This window comes from Stegostoma tigrinum, chromosome 6 (assembly GCF_030684315.1).
Source record: "Stegostoma tigrinum isolate sSteTig4 chromosome 6, sSteTig4.hap1, whole genome shotgun sequence".
NCBI lineage: Eukaryota > Metazoa > Chordata > Chondrichthyes > Orectolobiformes > Stegostomatidae > Stegostoma > Stegostoma tigrinum.
Genome location: NC_081359.1, coordinates 113,369,895 through 113,388,176, shown reverse-complemented (window position 1 = coordinate 113,388,176; position 18,282 = coordinate 113,369,895). Strand labels below are relative to the sequence as shown.

The 18,282-nt window shown below is 47.1% G+C and overlaps 2 protein-coding genes across 5 annotated transcripts in view; one reads left to right on the top strand and one right to left on the bottom strand.

Moving 5' to 3' along the window:
• Positions 1–586, bottom strand: part of rrp8 (ribosomal RNA processing 8) — a 28,573-nt gene extending 27,987 nt beyond the window's left edge. For 2 of the 4 annotated variants that reach the window (XM_048533452.2, XM_048533456.2), the window contains exon 1: positions 319–465. The gene's annotated coding sequence lies outside the window, so the exon portion shown is untranslated. The other 2 variants (XM_048533454.2, XM_048533453.2) reach the window with 2 other exon arrangements.
• Positions 587–5,214: 4,628 nt separating this feature from the next.
• The window catches only part of ilk (integrin-linked kinase), a 78,767-nt gene continuing 65,699 nt past the window's right edge, over positions 5,215–18,282 (top strand). Inside the window, exon 1 of the mRNA XM_048533284.1 lies at positions 5,215–5,323. Within this exon, the coding sequence (XP_048389241.1) occupies positions 5,228–5,323 (96 nt within the window). The 5' untranslated portion in view covers positions 5,215–5,227. The remainder of the gene's footprint in view (positions 5,324–18,282) is intronic.

The window sequence follows — 18,282 nt, the reverse complement described above, 5'->3', positions numbered from 1 at the left end:
CCCCCCCTCCCCCCTCCCTCACCGACCCCCGTCCCTCCCTCCGTCCCCCGTCCTTCACACCCTCCCCCACCCCGTCCCCCGTCCCTCACACCCTCCCCCCACCCCCGTCCCCCGTCCCTCGTCCCTCACACCCTCCCCCACCCCGTCCCCCGTCCCTCACACCCTCCCCCACCCCGTCCCCCGTCCCTCACACCCGCCGCCATCCCACCGCTCACTCTCACCCTCCCCCCTCCTCTCCCTCCCCCCCCCCAACACCTCCTCCCTACACCCTCCCTACCCTACTCTTCTCCGCCCCAGGTGCACGCTCCATTAACTTACTCTCTCCCCACCTCCTGTGGACCGAGTTCAAGCTGTAGCCACCACAAATCCGCCCCCCCAACACAACTGTAAAATTAAACAGAATCTTCACACAAATTCAAGACTATTTCCCCCCACCCCTGGGGGAAGGTCATCACAAATTATCAACTGCAGCCTCACCCGCTCCCCTTCACGCTGCTCAACGCTCACACCTTACCGAGAGGCCTCAGGCCTAAACCGAATCCCGCCGCTAACTGCGCCCCTACCGCCCGGGAAGCGCACACCCCACATCCCCAAAGGAAAGCCAGTACCAACAGCGCCCTCGCCGACCAGGAGGTGCAGCATCGGTGCCCTCTCTGACAGGAAGGTGTAATAGAAGCGACCCCTACGGCCGGGAGGAGCAACAGCATGCTCTGGCGAAGGTGATGATTACAATCTGTGCTGGGAGTGAGGAGTGGTGGCAGGAAGGCAGGGATAATGGGAACTGCAGATGCAGGGATAATGGGAACTGCAGATGCAGGGATAATGGGAACTGCAGATGCTGGAGAATCCGAGTTCAGGGGTTTGTGTCTGACACATTTTCAATGAGCTGCCACCATGTTCAGACCATCTTTGTGATATCCCTTTGATAACAAGGTTTGGAGCTGAATGAGCACAGCAGGCCAAGCAGGAAAGCTGACGTTTTGGGCCTAAACCCTTCGTCAGAAATGGGAGAGGGGAAGGTTGTTCTGAAATAAATAGGGAGAGAGGGGGAGGCGGATTGAAGATGGATAGAGGAGAAGATAGGTGGAGAGGAGACAGACAAGTCAAAGGGGCGGGGATGGAGCCAGTAAAGGTGAGTATAGGTGGGGAGGTAGGGAGGGGATAGGTCAGTCCGGGGAGAACAGACACGTCAAGGAGGCAGGATGAGGTTAGTAGGTAGGAAATTGAGGTGGGAGGAGGGGATAGGTGAGAGGAAAAACAGGTTAGGGAGGTGGGGTCAAGCTGGGCTCCCAACTATCCCCTCCTCCAACCTGAAGCCGTACCTCAACGCTTCCTGCCTACTAACCTCATCCCGCTCCCTGGACTGACATATCCCCTCCCTAACTCCTTACTTTACCCACCTCTTTGACCTGTCTGTCTCCTCTCCACTTATCTTCTCCTCTATCTATCTTCTGTCTGCCTCCCCCATCTCCCTATTTATTTCAGAACTCCCTTCCCCTCCCCCTTTTCTGATGAAGGGTCTAGACCCGAAATGTCAGCTTTCCTGCTCCTCTGATGCTGCTTGGCCTGCTGTGTTCATCCAGCTCTACACCTTGTTATCTCAGATTCTCCAGCATCTGCAGTTCCTACTATCTTTGTGATATCCCTGGCACCAGAGAAGTTAGAACCATGCTGCTTCCCTGGTGTTCGCTGTTGTTTCCATTTCTGAAGAAGGATCACCAGACCCAAAAAGTTAACTGATTTCCCTCTCTAGATGCAGCCAGACCTGCTGAGCTTTTCCAGCAACTTCTGTTTATGTTCCTGATTTACAGCATCCACTGTTCTTTTCGTTTTTCTATTTAACCCTTGAGTCCATCACTGATTAAAGGTCTTTTTTATTGTTGATTATGCCTAATGACCTAGCCTCTAAAGCCAAGTGCATAAAGAATTCAGAGATTCGCGTTTAGATGAGAGAAGAAATTCCTTGTCATCTCTATTTTAAGTAGGTGGCGCCTTTTGTCAGATTTTGCCCTCTATATATATATTCTCCCATAGTTCCCACAGTTTAACATCTGTGTCTCATTCTGCTTTGGCTGATCTCAGAAACCACTATTCTCTGCAAAGCATCATTGTCACGGTCAGATTGTTGTTGAATTTGAGGTTAATGACTCCTCAACATCTCTTCCTCCTCAGGCACCTTGGGAAATTTGAGATGTCTGTAAGGGCCCTCAGCAACTTCTACAGATGCACCATAGAAAGTATACAATCCAGGTATTTAATGGCCTGGTATAGCAACTGTGTTGCCCAGGACCATAAGAAACTACAGAAAGTGATGCGCACACCCCAGACCATCATGGAAGGCAACATCCCATCCGTGGACTCTATTTACATGGCTCGCTGCCACAGAAAGGCTGCTAACATTATCAAAGACACTTCCCACTTGGTAATGCTATCTCCCAACTTGTTCCATTAGGCAGAAAATACAAAAGCTTGAACACATGGACCAACAGCTTCCTCCCTGCCATGGAGATGGTAAGGGACTGCAGACACTGGAAGCATGAGTAAATAAATGTGGAGCTGGAAAAGCACAGCAGGTGAGACAACATCCGAGGAGCAGGAAAGTCTGTGTTTGGTTTCTCCGATATAGAGGGGACTGCGTGGGGAGTACCGAATACAATAGATGAGGTTTGATGAAGCGAATCTGTGGCAGATTTGGAAGGATTGTTTGTGGCCTTGGACAGACTTGAGGGGGGAGGTGTTGGGGCAGGTGTAGCACCTCCTGTGGTTGCAGAGAAAGGTACCAGGTGTGGTGGAGGGGTTGGTGGGGAGTGTGGAGCTAATGAGGGAGTTGTGAGTGAGTAGTCCCTGAGGAAAGCAGACATGGTTGGGAAGAAAAACATCTTTTTTGTGATAGTGTCTGATAGTAGGTGTTGGAAATGTCGGGGGATGATGCATTGTATATGGATATTGGTGGGGTGGTATGAGAGGGCTAAGCGGGCTCTATTCTTATTGTTGTGGGGGGAGAAGGTTGAGGGCAGAAGTGAGGAAATGGAGATGCAGTGAGGACTTCCTTAATAACGGAGGAGGGGAAATTACAATCTCTAAAGTAGGAAGATATCCGGGAAGTCCGAGAGTAGAATACTTCACCCTGGGAGCCGCGATAGAGGAATTGAATATAGGATAGCATTTTGGCAGGAGGGTAGCTGAGAGGAGGTGTATTTGAGGTAATTGTTGGAGTCATTTGGGTTTGAAGTGGATGCCAGTGGAGAGTCGGTTATCTGAGATGGCGATGGAGATGGGAGGGAGATGTCAGAAATGGTCCAGGTGAGTTTGAAGGTACGCTGGAAGGTGTTGGCAGAGTTGATGTACTAATCAAGCTTGCAAGCATACAAGGCAGCACTGATAGTCATCAGTATCACAGAGAAAGAGCTGAGGGATTTAGCGGTTATGGTTGTTGAAGAGGGGCTGTTTTACGAATCTTACAAAAAGGCAAGTATAGTTCGGGTCTGAGTGGGTGCCTGTGGCCACCCCTTTGTTTTGTAGGAAGTGGGAGGAATCAAAGGAGAAGTTGTTGAGGGAAAAGACCAGTTCCACCAAGTGAATGAGTGTGTCAGTGGAGTGGAACTGGTTGGGCTTACGGGAGAGAAAGAAGCAGAGGGATTTTTGGCCATCCCTGTGTGGGATACAGGTATCCAGGGACTGAACGTCCATAATGAAGACGGTGGTGCTGGCTCGAAGGGCCGAATGGCCTGCTCCTGCACCTCTTGTCTATTGACGTGTTTAAGGCTGGAAATAGAAAGTTTTCAAATAAGTGGAAGGTGTGGGTTGTGTCCTAAATGTAGATGGGGAGTTCCTGGACCAAAGGGGAAAGAACAGATTTGAGGTTGGTGAAGGTGACCTCAATGGGGCAGGAGCAGGCAGACGGGTTTCAGGATTTGGGTAGGAGATAGAAGTGGGCAATGCAGTGTTGGAGAACTATCAGACTGGAGACTATGCACGGGAAATCTCCCGAGGTGATGAAGTTGTCGACGGTCTGGGTGATGATGGCTTGGTGATTAGAGGTAGAGTAGTGATTCCCTGGCATTGTTAGGCAGCTGAATGTATCTCTCTAATTTAAATCTAATGTTGACCTTGCTCCTCTGCAGCCATAACCTAATGCCTCGCTCTGTCTAAGCGTCCTATGATCTGTAGGAGAGAGATAATGGGAACTGCAGATGCTGGAGAATTCCAAGATAATAAAATGTGAGGCTGGATGAACACAGCAGGCCAAGCAGCATCTCAGGAGCACAAAAGCTGACGTTTCGGGCCTAGACCCTTCATCAGAGCTCTGATGAAGGGTCTAGGCCCGAAACGTCAGCTTTTGTGCTCCTGAGATGCTGCTTGGCCTGCTGTGTTCATCCAGCCTCACATTTTATTATCTATGATCTGTAGGTCCTGGTTTGCTCCGATCTGCTTGCAAATCAAAGCTTTTCACTGTACTTAGGTACATGTGACTACAATAAATCAAAATCGGGGGTCTCCTGCAGTGCCATAATGATGCCACCAGAAGGTTGCAGGAACAGCAACTCACATTCAGCTTGGGAACCCTGCAGCCCAATGGTATCAATGGGGATTTCACCAGCTTCAAAATCTCCCCTTCCCCAATGCATCCCAAAACCAGCCCAGCTTGTCCCCACCCCCCACTGCATCCCAAAAACCAGCCCAGTTCATCCCCACCTCCCTAACCTGTTCTTCCTCTCACCTATCCCCTCCTCCCACCTCAAGCTACACCTCCATTTCCCACCTACTAACCTCATCCCACCTCCTTGACCTGTCCGTCTTCCCTGGACTGACCTATCCCCTCTCTACCTCCCCACCTATACTGTCCTCTCCACCTATCTTCTTTACTCTCCATCTTCGGTCCGCCTCCCCCTCTCTCCCTATTTATTCCAGTTCCCTCTCCCCATCCCCCTCTCTGATGAAGGGTCCAGGCCCGAAACGTCAGCTTTTGTGCTCCTGAGATGCTGCTGGGCCTGCTGTGTTCATCCAGCCTCACATTTTGTTATCTTGGATTCTCCAGCATCTGCAGTTCCCAATATCTCTGATACCAATTGATGTGGATCGTCTCACCTGGGCGTGGGGGCGGGGCGTGGGGCGGAGTCGTACACCGGCGGATTGCGGTAGGCGGTTCCCGTTCCAGGGGCGTGGCCGTGCACCTTCAACGGGTATGGGGGCGGGACACCAGGAGGCGATGAAGGCGGTGATACGCATGCGCATTTCTCCAAAACGGCGGGCGGTGCCGTTACCGCTGCGCAGGCGCGGCTTCTCAAAGTTTCCTCGCTTTGGGGCGAACCTGAAAGAAACGGTGAGGATCCGGTTACCGAGGCAACGGGATTTGGGTGGAGTGCGTAACCTGGGTAACGGGGCTTGGGAGAGTGTAACCGGGGCAACGGGGTTGGGAGGGAATAACCAGAAGAACGGGGGGAGGCGGCGCCACGATTCCGAGTTTTGGCTCAGGACGGCATTGAGCCTCGGGTGGGGTGGGGCAGTTAGTTGGCACTCAGCCTGGGGGTGGGGGTGTGGGGTGAATGTGCTGGGTGGAGGGGGGTGTGGGAAACACTGATCCCTGGGGAGGGGGGTGTGGGAAACGCTGATCCCAGGGAGGGGGTGTGGGAAACACTGATCCCTGGGGAGGGGGATGTGGGAAACGCTGATCCCAGGGAGGGGGGTGTGGGAAACACTGATCCCTGGGGAGGGGGGTGTGGGAAACACTGATCCCAGGGGAGGGGGAGTGGGAAACACTGATCCCAGGGAGGGGGTGTGGGAAACACTGATCCCAGGGAGGGGGGTGTGGGAAACACTGATCCCTGGGGAGGGGGTGTGGGAAACACTGATCCCAGGGTAGGGGGGTGTGGGAAACACTGATCCCAGGGTAGGGGGGTGTGGGAAACACTGATCCCAGGGGAGGGGGTGTGGGAAACACTGATCCCAGGGAGGGGGTGTGAGAAACACTGATCCCTGGGGAGGGGGTGTGGGAAACACTGATCCCTGGGGAGGGGGGTGTGGGAAACACTGATCCCTGGGGAGGGGGGTGTGGGAAACACTGATCCCAGGGAGGGGGAGTGGGAAACACTGATCCCAGGGGAGGGGGTGTGGGAAACACTGATCCCTGGGGAGGGGGGTGTGGGAAACACTGATCCCTGGGGAGGGGGGTGTGGGAAACACTGATCCCAGGGAGGGGGTGTGGGAAACACTGATCCCTGGGGAGGGGGAGTGGGAAACACTGATCCCAGGGGAGGTGTGTTTGTGAGTGTGACGGGTGAATGTGCTGGGTGGAGGAGGGAGTGAGAAACACTGATCCCAGGGGTGGGGAGGTGGAACACTGATCGGGGATGGGGAGGCACGTGCGAGTGCGAGGGGTGAATGTGCTTGGGCGGGGGTATCAGAACACTGATTCTGGGTGTGGAGGTGTGTGCAAATGTTGGGAGTGAATGTGCCTGGGGGTATGGAATGGATTGTCAAATTCCTGAAATGGAGGTATGAGAGGACACTGATCTTCAGTTGTGGGTGTGGGCACTATACCTCAGGAGATATCAGGTGCACGGAGCCTGAGTGTGGGGAAGTTTAGGGTAAAGTCGGGTGTCTGAAGGAGCACTGAAGCAGGGATTGGGGGTTTGACAGCATCCAGCCTGCGAGTTGGGCGAGGTGGGGGGTAGGCACTGAGCCTTGCCAGGCTAGATGAATGATTCAGAGTGTGAGGGCCATTGAACCTGAGGGGGTGGGGGTACTGAGCCTTGGAGTAGTTGGGCTGAAGAGGCACTGAGCTTCGGAGGTATGGGGATATTTATTGGATTGGGCTTTCTCTGGTTTCCTTGATAGTGATGTAGTCCATTGTTTATGTTTTATAAGTATTTTCATTGATTGAGGTCTTTGTGTTTTTGCCATTAAACTTTAATCGGTATGAAATTTCTGCTAAAATTCAAAACAGCGCACCATTTTTGTTCCTTTATATGCATTTATTGTCCATCTGTAATAGCCACAGAGATGGTATTGATCTGCCTTCTTGTATTGCTATAGTCCTTGGGGTCTGGGACCACTCACGATGCTGTTTGGAACGCAGTATTTTGAACCTGTGACAGTGAAGGAATGGTGATACAGTACCAATTCAGAATGATGTGTGCAAAGGAAGTCTTAACAATGTACTTAGGAAAGTATAACTCAGTTATATCGAGTCAGTATGCTTCTGTGAAAGGGGAAATCCTGTTTGACAAATTGATCAGTTTTTTGATGCTGTGACGTAAATAAAAGGGAATCTGAATTTTGCTGAAAAGAAAGATATGTTGTTCATTCTCTTGTCTTGTTTGCTTTGCTCTTAGTAGAGAGGATCGTTTTCTCTCTTTCAAACCTTAATTTACAATCAATTTAAATCTCTCTCCATCATGAGCAACTTTTTTACACTGGGATTCTGCCTCTGTCAACAGCATAAAGAAGGATATTTTCCAACTCTTTTCAGAACTGAAGAAGTCATACTAGACTCGAAGCTTTAACTGTTTGCCCACAGATTCTGCCCAGCCTGTTGAGTTTCTTCAGTTTCTGTTTCTGTTTTCTGCAGTATTTTGCATAATATAGTTTTGCATTATATAATATTTTGTCTGATCTTTTCGCTTTGCTCTCAGGCCAAACACAAGGACAAGTTTTAAACAATGGTAACAATATATATGAACAAAAATGTGCTGACAATATACTGCACTGCCTATATTTGTACTAAAGCTGTCCTGTACTCACTGAGGCTCCCCAAATGCCTGGGTTGGACAACAGATCAATTGTTTTATACAGAAATAGTAGGAACTGCAGATGCTGGAGAATCTGAGATAACAAGGTGTAGAGCTGGATGAACACAGCAGGCCGAGCAGCATCAGAGGAGCGGGAAGGCTGATGTAGCGGACCTAGACCCTTCTTCAGAAAACTCGTTTTATACTGCTGTTTTACAGTGGCCATGCAAGTTGTATGTTCCATTAAAGGTTGCTACCATCAGATAAGTTTGAAATCTTCCACGTAATTCAGCAATGTCATGTATCCCAGGCACATAAGCCATATTCCTCAGGAATTTTGATTGTTTCATTCAGTGTCTTTTTGGGAAGGAAATTGCTGTATTTACCAGGTCAGGCCTATGTCTGGCTCCAGACCAATAATGTGGCTGATTCTTTGCTACCAAGGGCATTAAATGCAGTAAGGCTGACATTTCAAGCCTAGGGCCTTCTTCAGAAAAAGGACCTTTCTGAAGAAAGGCCTAGGCCCGAAACGTCATCCTTCCTGCTCCTCCTGATGTTGCTTGGCCTGCTGTATTCATCCAGCTCTGCACCTTGTTATCTCGGATTCTCCAGCATCTGCAGTTCCTACTATCTCTGCCCGAATATCTTCATTATTTAAATATAAGCAAGCTCAGAACATGATTCGTTCCGCTTCCTAGAAACGACATGCGCATATTTTCGCATGGACTCATCCTGTGCAAAGAACAGAAATGTGCTCAAGCTGTGTGTCCTTTTTAAATTGCCCCGGAGCTGGGAGCCTCTAGTTCCCTGTTACCTTCTCAATGGCAGTACCTCAGCCAATTACCGCCTATTATAGAAAGAGGCAACATCTGTCATAAGTGCTGCCCATAAAGTTGTCCCTTGCTCGTGGTGCAGGAGGATGCCTGCTGATGCTTTGTTAGCAAGATTGGTGACTGTTTTGGAGTGTCTGAAATCGTGGTGGTTGAGATGACACCTGGTGTTTTTGTTTACATTAGTCATCAGCCAGAGTTTCCCACATGTTAGGGTTGATTTTGAACCAGATCATTGTGCAACCTGTTAGTGTCTTGATATGCGCTCCCTCCCTGTATGGCAATTTACGCAGGAACAAAGCAGACCAGTCGGGCTCTGAAGCTTAGAGATAATGGGAACTGCAGATGCTGGAGAAAACTTTTCTGATGAAGAGTCTAGGCCCGAAACTTCAGCTTTTGTGCTCCTGAGATGCTGCTTGGCCTGCTGTGTTCATCCAGCCCCACACTTTGTTACCTCGGGTTCTCAAGCTTGATCTGCCATTTAGTGAGATCTGTGACTTAACTCCATATGCCTGTCTTTATGTGCCATAACCCTTAATACTGTTGTTCAACAAAAAACTGCCTATCTCTGATTTAAAATTAACTGATCTCCTATCAACTACAATTTATGGAAGAAAGTTCCAAATCTCTGCCACCCTTTGTTTGTAGAAGTGCTTTCTAACATCTCTCATGAATGGTCTGGCCCTGATTCTCATACGAGGCCTCCTAATTCTACAGTCTGCAACCAGAAATAGTTTATCTTCATCTAGTCTGTCTTTTCCTGTTAAAGACTTCTATCAGATTGTCCCTTAACTTTCTAAATTCTAAAGGAAACAGATTTAATTTGTATAATTGCTCCTGATAACTTAACCCCTGAAGTCTATTCTTGTAAACCGAAGTTGTACTCACTTCAGGCCAATATATCCTTCTTAAGGTCTGGTGCCCAGATTTGCTCACAGTAAACCAAGTGGGGTCTAACCAGGCTTTTGTATAACTGCAGCATAACTTCTGCATCCTCTAGATTATAAAGGCCAACATTGCTTGAGCTTTCTTGATGATTTTCTGTGGTATTTAACAGATATATACACGTGAAACGCAAAATTTCTTCAGGCATCGACTATATATTTAATTTATACCATCTAGAAAATATCCTGATCTATCTGCTTTTTAATCCAAGATGGATAACCGATTTGGATATTTATGCAATTATCCAAGTGATTAATAAATAATGAGAATAATTGAGACCCTAACACAGTAATTTTTGGGGATGCAGCCATCTTCAGTGTGAGCATGCTGGGCATGTTTGCCTTCAAAAGGTAGCTTCATTGGTGACTTTGTACTTCCATCTGATTCAAGGAAACATCATAGACTCTCATCAGAAGTTCTTAAGTCTGTTTTCTTGAAAAGATTTTCTGCCTGTAAAGACAGGGCATGGTTTGGCCACATAGACTTGTCAATCATCTGCATCTCCTTTTCAAACTTACAGACTGGATCCAGGGGCAGGACAGGATCCAAATGTGAAACCCATGAAATCCAAATTTCTGGAGGTTCTTGTTTAAAGGGATCATTAGCCGCTCAGGACTCCACTCCAGGGTTGTTGATTTTTGTGAGCCAACTCATGAGATAGTGGGCATTATTAATGACTTGGGAACAGGTTCATTGATGCCAGGGCATAAGGTTAAGTCATAAGAGATCATGGTATTAGAGATAGTTATTGGTGTGAATAGAGAATTGGCTCAAGGGCAAGAAATGCCAAGTGGGGTTAAGGGTTTTTTTTTCAGATTGGCCGACTGTAGCCAATGGGGTTCCACAGGGATCAGTGCTGATATATTAATTTACAATATATATTGATGATTTGGCGGAAGGAAGTGAAGATTTGCAGACAGCAGTAAAATAGGTAGAAAGGTAGTTTGAGAGAGGGATACAAACAATTTGAAGATATTTAAAGGTTAACAAAGTGGGTAATTGGAGTATAATTGGGAAATGTGAAATTGTTCATTTTGGAAGGAATAACAAAAGGATGGAGTATTATTTAAATGGAGATAAACTGCATGATCCTTCAACACGAAGGGACTTAAGGGAACTTGTGCACAAAACATAGAAAGCGAGCACAGAGGTGAAGCAGGTAGGCAGGAAGCCTAATGAAACGTTGGTCCTTATTTCAAGCGGTTAGAGTATAAGAGTAGGGAAGTCTTACTGCAGCTGTACAAGGTGCTGTTAAGACCACATCTGGAGCAATGTGAGCAGTTTTGATCTCCAGATTTAAGAAAATATATTGTTACATTGGAGGCATTTCAGAGAAGGTTCCCTAGGATAATCCCCAGTAGGCAGGGATTGTCTTATGAGTAAAGACTAAACAGGTTGGGATTCCCTGGCATATAGAAGAATGAGAAATGATTGCATTAAAAACGTAGGATTCTTAAGGGGTTTGAAAGGGTAAGTGCTGAGAGGATGTTTCCTTTCATGAGAGAGTTTAGGACCAGAGGATATAGCCTCAGAATTAAAGGGTACCAATTTAAGACTGAGATGAGGAGGAATTTCTTGCCACATAGAGCTGTGAAGTCAGAATCCTTGTGTATATTTAAGGCTGAAATGGATAGATTCCTGATCAGGTGAGGAAAATGCAGGAAAGTGGATGTGAGGAATGTCTGATCAGCTATCATCCTCTTGATCAGTGGAGCAGTATTGAGAGACTGAATAGCCTACTCCTGTTCCTATTTCTTAAGCTCCTCATATGGACTTGAACATCCACTTGTGGGGGTTGTATATCATATTCCTGGGCTCTCAGGTTCCCCTGTGACCTTCTGCAGGTTACTGCATGTCAGTAGGAGGAGATAGTAAAATGAGCCTTAATGATGCGGAGGTTGTACACTGGGAGGATGCTTGCATGCTTGGCTTCCTCTTCACTGTATGCTTGCCAGTGGCAGTGCGTCATGCAACTGGACTTGATGCATAATGTCACTCATTGGCAAGCCAGACACACGAGGACCTAAAATAATGGCAGAGTTATCCGCCGGGAGCAGGTCTCTACAACAAGACTTGAACCTGAGCCTTCAGACTCTCACATTGACACTAAACCAAGAGAAATTATACTTAATTTTTAAAACTACTTGGTTTATTTTGCTTTCGCAGAAATGTAATAATTATACTATAGTTTGCTAATCTAGTTTGCCAGTTGTGCACTTTGATATTGAGTCCATATTTCAGAACAAGGGTGATCAGACATCTCCAGCACAGCCCTCACCTTCCTGGATCTCTCAGTCTCCATCTCAGGCAACCAGCTTGTAACTGATGTCCATTTCAAGCCCACCGACTCCCACAGCTACCTAGAATACACCTCCTCCTACCCACCCTCCTGCAAAAATTCCATCCCCTATTCCCAATTCCTCCGCCTCATCTGCTCCCACGATGAGGCATTCCACTCCCGCACATCCCAGATGTCCAAGTTCTTCAAGGACCGCAACTTTCCCCCCACAGTGGTTGAGAACGCCCTTGACCACGTCTCCCGCATTTCCCGCAACACATCCCTCACACCCCGCCCCCGCCACAACCGCCCAAAAGAGGATCCCCCTCGTTCTCACACACCACCCCACCAACCTCCGGATACAACGCATCATCCTCCGACACTTCCGCCATCTACAATCTGACCCCACCACCTAAGACATTTTTCCATCTCCAGCCCTGTCTGCTTTCTGGAGAGACCACTCTCTCCATGACTCCCTTGTTCGCTCCACACTGCCCTCCAACCCCACCACACCCGGCACCTTCCCCTGCAACCGCAGGACATGCTACACTTGCCCCCACACCACCTCCCTCACCCCTATCCCAGGCCCCAAGATGACTTTCCATATTAAGCAGAGGTTCACCTGCACATCTGCCAATGTGGTATACTGCATCCACTGTACCCGGTGTGGCTTCCTCTACATTGGGGAAACCAAGCGGAGGCTTGGGGACCGCTTTGCAGAACACCTCCGCTGGGTTCGCAATAAACAACTGCACCTCCCAGTCGCAAACCATTTCCACTCCCCCTCCCATTCTTTAGATGACATGTCCATCATGGGCCTCCTGCAGTGCCACAATGATGCCACCCGAAGGTTGCAGGAACAGCAACTCATATTCCGCTTGGGAACCCTGCAGCCCAATGGTATCACTGTGGACTTCACCAGCTTCAAAATCTCCCCTTCCCCCACCGCATCCCAAAACCAGCCCAGTTCGTCCCCTCCACCCACTGCATCCCAAAACCAGTCCAACCTGTCTCTACCTCCCTAACCTGTTCTTCCTCACACCCATCCCTTCCTCCCACCCCAAGCTGCACGTCCATCTCCTACCTACTCTCCTCATCCCACCTCCTTGACCTGTCCGTCTTCCCTGGACTGACCTATCCCGCCCTACCTCCCCACCTATACTCTCTCCACCTATCTTCTTTTCTCTCCATCTTCGGTCCGCCTCCCCCTCTCCCCCTATTTATTCCAGAACCCTTACCCCATCCCCCTCTCTGATGAAGGGTCTAGGCCCGAAACGTCAGCTTTTGTGCTCCTGAGATGCTGCTTGGCCTGCTGTGTTCATCCGGCCTCACATTTTATTATCTTGATCAGACTGAGGGGTTTGAGATGATTGGAAGATTTAATCCGATTAATAGAGAGTTGGAGTCTAAAAGAAGGGAAGGATGTAGAACCTTCAAACCTGAGCTAGGCCATTGAGGGCTGAAGTCAGGAAACATGCCCTCACAAAGCGGAGTGGGATTCTGAAATTCACCCCCCCCCCCCCCCCCAACACGCATGTGAAAGCTGGGAGAAAATGAGGTTCTTACTAGTGACATTGGATATTTGTCAGGCAAGGATATTGAGGTTTATGGGTAAATAGAGCAAAGATATAGCTGAGCCTTGGCCCCATAGAGTATCAGAATGGGCTGGAAGGACTGGATAGCCTCTTCCTGTTCCCTCGGCAGTGTCTTTGTTTCATTTTATTTTGTTTCTCTAAACTTCCAAGAACATTCCTCCAGTGAGAAGTACATAACCAAATTAAGTTGCTTTGATATTTTTATTGTATTTTGTTTATTTAAGGTAATTATCATCCCATGTTGCAGCTGCTTTTACTAGTAGATCTGCATCTTTCTCCCAACATTAAGAAAAATTACTTTGCTACGTTCTTTAGCGATTACATTCCTGAACGGTCTGATTTTTAATGTGCAGGGTAGTTTACAGCAACATGCAGAGCACTGTGGAGTTTGGGAGGCCCTGTTGAGGGGAGGACAAGTGGAACCCTTAAAGTGGCCTGGCAGACAGAAAGTGATGAAGTGTTCAACACAAGGGAGCATTGAAGAGTTAGACTGGGTCAAGCTCTTCACCAGTCAGACAACAAAAACAGTCTCATTCATCACTTTATACCATTTCTAAGACAAGACATTCTGAATCAGGAAGTTTCTTGGGTGGGGCAGTCCTTTGGGTGAGTAAACTGAATCTAAAATGAATAGATTGCAGACCTGATTCAGCTATTAGCCTATACATTGTGAGCAATGAATCATTGAATCATACAGTACCTTCAGCCATTACGTCTCTACTGTCAAAAATACACCAAATGTGCACCAGTCCCACTTCCAAGCGCTAAGTTTGGCTTTCATTAACAGGGGGATTGAGTTTAAGAGTCGTGAGATCTTGTTGCAGCTCTATAAAACTTTGGTTAGACTGCACTTGAAATACTGCGTCCAGTTCTGGTCGCCCTATTATGGGAAAGATGTGGATGCTTTGGAGCGGGTTCAGAGGAGGTTTACCAGGATGCTGCCTGGACTGGAGGGCCTATCTTATGAAGAGAGGTTGACTGAGCTCGGACTTTGTTCATTGGAGAAAAGGAGGAGGAGAGGGGACCTAATTGAGGTATACAAGATAATGAGAGGCATAGACAGAGTTGATAGCCAGAGACTATTTCCCAGGGCAGAAATGGCTAGCACGAGGGGTCATAGTTTTAAGCTGGTTGGTGGAAAGTATAGAGGGGATGTCAGAGGCGGGTTCTTTACACAGAGAGTTGTGAGAGCATGGAATGCGTTGCTAGCAGCAGTTGTGGAAGCAAGGTCATTGGGGTCATTTAAGAGACTGCTGGACATGCATATGGTCACAGAAATTTGAGAGTGCATACATGAGGATCAATGGTCGGCACAACATTGTGGGCTGAAGGGCCTGTTCTGTGCTGTACTGTTCTATGTTCTATGACATTTTGGGTGCTTATCCAAGGGACTTGTTGATCGCATTGCTGATATCCTGATCATCTGCAACAATTGCATTCCTCTCATCTTCACACCCGGTCACCTCTTCGAAAGATTCAGCCAGACTTGTTGGGGATAATGTCCCAATGACAAAGCCGTGCTTACTACCCCTGATTAAGCCTTGGTTCTCTGCATGGTTAATTCTCTCCTGCAGAGTTTTCTCTCATAGTTTTCCTTACCACTGATGTGAGACTGACTGGTCTGTAATTCCCTGGTTTATCTCTACCGCACTTCTTGTGTTCTTTTGTAAAGAGGATCCATATTCTCCATCCCCCAGGCACCCCTCCCCCAGTGGCCTGAGAGGAATTAAAAATGACACGAGTTACTTTTTACACCAGTGAGTTGCTGTGATTGTGAATATATACCTGAAATACTGGTGAAGGCAGATTGAATAGGAGTTTCACACTGCATTGATGGTCAGCTTAGATTTTGTGCCCACAGGGAGAGGAGTTAATACTTCTCTCTGCAGCGAAGAACATGAGTTGAGATGGTTGCATTGCCTGTCTGGTTCTAGAGGTTTGGACTGTTTCCTTTGGTATTGTTAATTCATCTGTTCTTTTGAATACATAGTGCCTTCAAAACCTTTAGTTGTGTTCTTTTTGTTATTTTTAATCTCTAGTCTCATCTTTTGGTTTAATCTTCAATCGTGTAAAATCAAAGCACATGGGATTGAGAGTAGTGAACTGACATGGATAGAGAACTACTTGGGGGGAGAGGAAACCAAGACTGGGAATAAATGTGTCTTTTGCCAAATGGCAAACTGTGGCTGGTGGGGTGCTGTAGAGACTGGTGCTGGGACACCAGCTATTTACAATTTATGTTAACAATTCAGATAAGGGATGTAAGTTTGATGTCGACAGGTTTGCAGCCAACTCAAAGCTGGATTTGGAGGCTGAGCTGTGAGGAGGATGCAGAGATGCTTCCATGTGATTTAGACAGGGTGGGTGAGTGAGTGGACAAATGTGTGGCAAATGCAGCATAACGTGGATAAATTTGAAGTTATACGCTTTAGTAGCAAAAGCAAGTAGTCAGACTATTTTATGAATGGCAATAGATTGAAAAAGGGAGGGGTTCAGTGAGACCCAAGTGTCATTTTACACCATTTGTTGAAAAGTAAGGATGCAGGTTCAGCAGGCAGTGAAGAAGGTAAATGGTATGTTGGCATTCATAGCAAGAGGATTTGAATACAGGAGCAGGGATGTCTTGCTGCAATTGTACAGGGCCTTGGTGAGGCTACACCTGGAATTTTGCAGGTTTGGTCTCCTTACTTGAGATGGAGTACAACAAAGGTTTACCAATCTAATTCCTGGGATTGTCGAACTGATATATAAAGAAAGACTGGATTGATTAGCGCGATATTCACTGAAGTTCAGAAGACTGAGTTGGAGTATCTCACAAAAACTCTTAAAATTCCAATAGGAGTATATAGAGTGTAGGCAGGGAAGGTGTTCACAATGAACAGAACTAGGGTCATGTTGTAGGGTTAGCAAGATGTAGAGCTGGATGAACACAACAAGCCAAGCAGCATCAGAGGAGCAAGAAGGCAGACGTTTCGGGCCTAGACCCTTCCTCAGAAATGAGGTTTCAGCCTTCTTGCTCCTCTGATGCTGCTTGGCCTGCTGTGTTCATCCAGCTCGATGCCTTGTTATCTCAGATTCTCCAGTATCTACAGTTCCTACTGTCTCATGTTGTTGCATACTGAGATGAAATATTTTTACCAAGAGAATGGAGAGCCTGTGGAATTCTCTGCCACAGAGAGCAGTTGAGGTTAAAACATTGAATGTTTTCAAAAAAATGTAGAAAATAAGAACAAGAGTAGGCCATTCAGTCTTTTGAGCCTGCTCCTCACTTTAGTATGATGATGACTGATCAACCAATCCGGTACCTTGTTCCCACTTTCTCTCCATACCCTTTGATTCCTTTAGCTGTTGGGCAGAGTCTACATAGTGTTGTCAAGGGGAAATCCTGTTTGACCAATCTATTTGAGTACCTCAAAGGAGGAAATCATTATATAGAAGCTAGTGGATATACAGCACTTTGGTTTTCTGACAGCACTTGATAAGGCACCATATCAAAGTTTACTGTGGAAGATAAAAGCTTGTGGTACAGGGGGCAACTAATTCACATTCACAGGAAATTGGCTGATGAACAGGAAACAGAATGAAGCCATAGATAGGTCTTTTTCAGGTTTGCAAGACATATTGAGTGGTTTGTCATGTGGATCAATGGTGGGACCTCAACAGTTCAGTTTATATAAATAATTCGGTCGAAGAGTGGAAGTTATGTTGCTAAATTTGCTGAAGACACAAAAATAGGTTGGAAGATACATTATGAAGAGGACACAAGACTTCAAAAGTATATATGCATATAGGCAAAGATCTGGCAAATGGAATGTGATGTGAGAAAATGTGAAATTGCCTGTTTTGGCAAGAAGAATAAAAAGAAATATCTTGTCTAAATGGTCTGATGTTGCAAAGCTTTGAGTTACTGAGAGTGTTGGTTGTCTTAGTGCATGAATCACCACAGGTTAGTATGCAGGTGCAGCAAGTATTTGGGTAAGGTAATAGAAAATGCTGTTGTTTATAGTGAGGGAAATTTAATCCAGAGAAATCCCAGGCTTAGCCAGTGCAAAACCAATTGTAAAACATTTGCTTATTCTGTGTCGGGACCTCACGTCTTCAATTTGTGTTCGATGCTATTTATTTAGTATTAATAATATTTGTGTATAAACCTTTTAATGCTGCCTCTAGTCAGTTACAAACCCATGGCAGTGCAAGTTCTGGCTCCAGTCTCACTTCAGCTCCAGTCCAGTTTCTCTCCTGGTGCTGTTGTGTCAAACCCAATGAGGAACAGGCGACCAAAACCTCAATCGCAAATTGTGAGAGGTTTAGGGATGCAATTCCAGAGCTTGGGGTCTGGGAGCTGAAGGTACAGCTTCCAGGTGGTGGAGTAATGGGACTCTGAGATAGTCAACAGTTAGAGAAATGCTGTGATCTCAGAGGGCTGTGGGGCTACAGGAGGTTAGAGATAAACAGGGGTGAGACTGAAGAAGGATTTGAAAACAAGTTCGAGAATGATAAAGTCAAAATGTTGTATAACTTGGGAACCAGTGGAAGATGGCGAGCACACGGTGTGGAGCTTGAGTTCAAAAGCCTACCAACTGGGGCTTGTGAAGCCGGGAAGAAAGACAGTCAACTTTTACCAATCAGCTCTTCCTCTGAGCCCTGCTTAGTTTTGACTGTCTGAGGGTGCAGAAATAAAACGTTATCACGATCTCCCTTTTAAAATCAAATGGTTGTTTCTAAGGCAGACCAGATGATGGGATTAATTAACAGGCTGAACAAACCTTTCAGAGCACCTTTGGGACCTTGCTCCCTGCATGTGCTGGATGCCGAACAGTGTCTGATTACCAGACATAGTCTGGAGTTGTAATTTTTTATAAAAGGCCCTTTTCTCCCCCACTCTGTATCTGTGATACTGATTG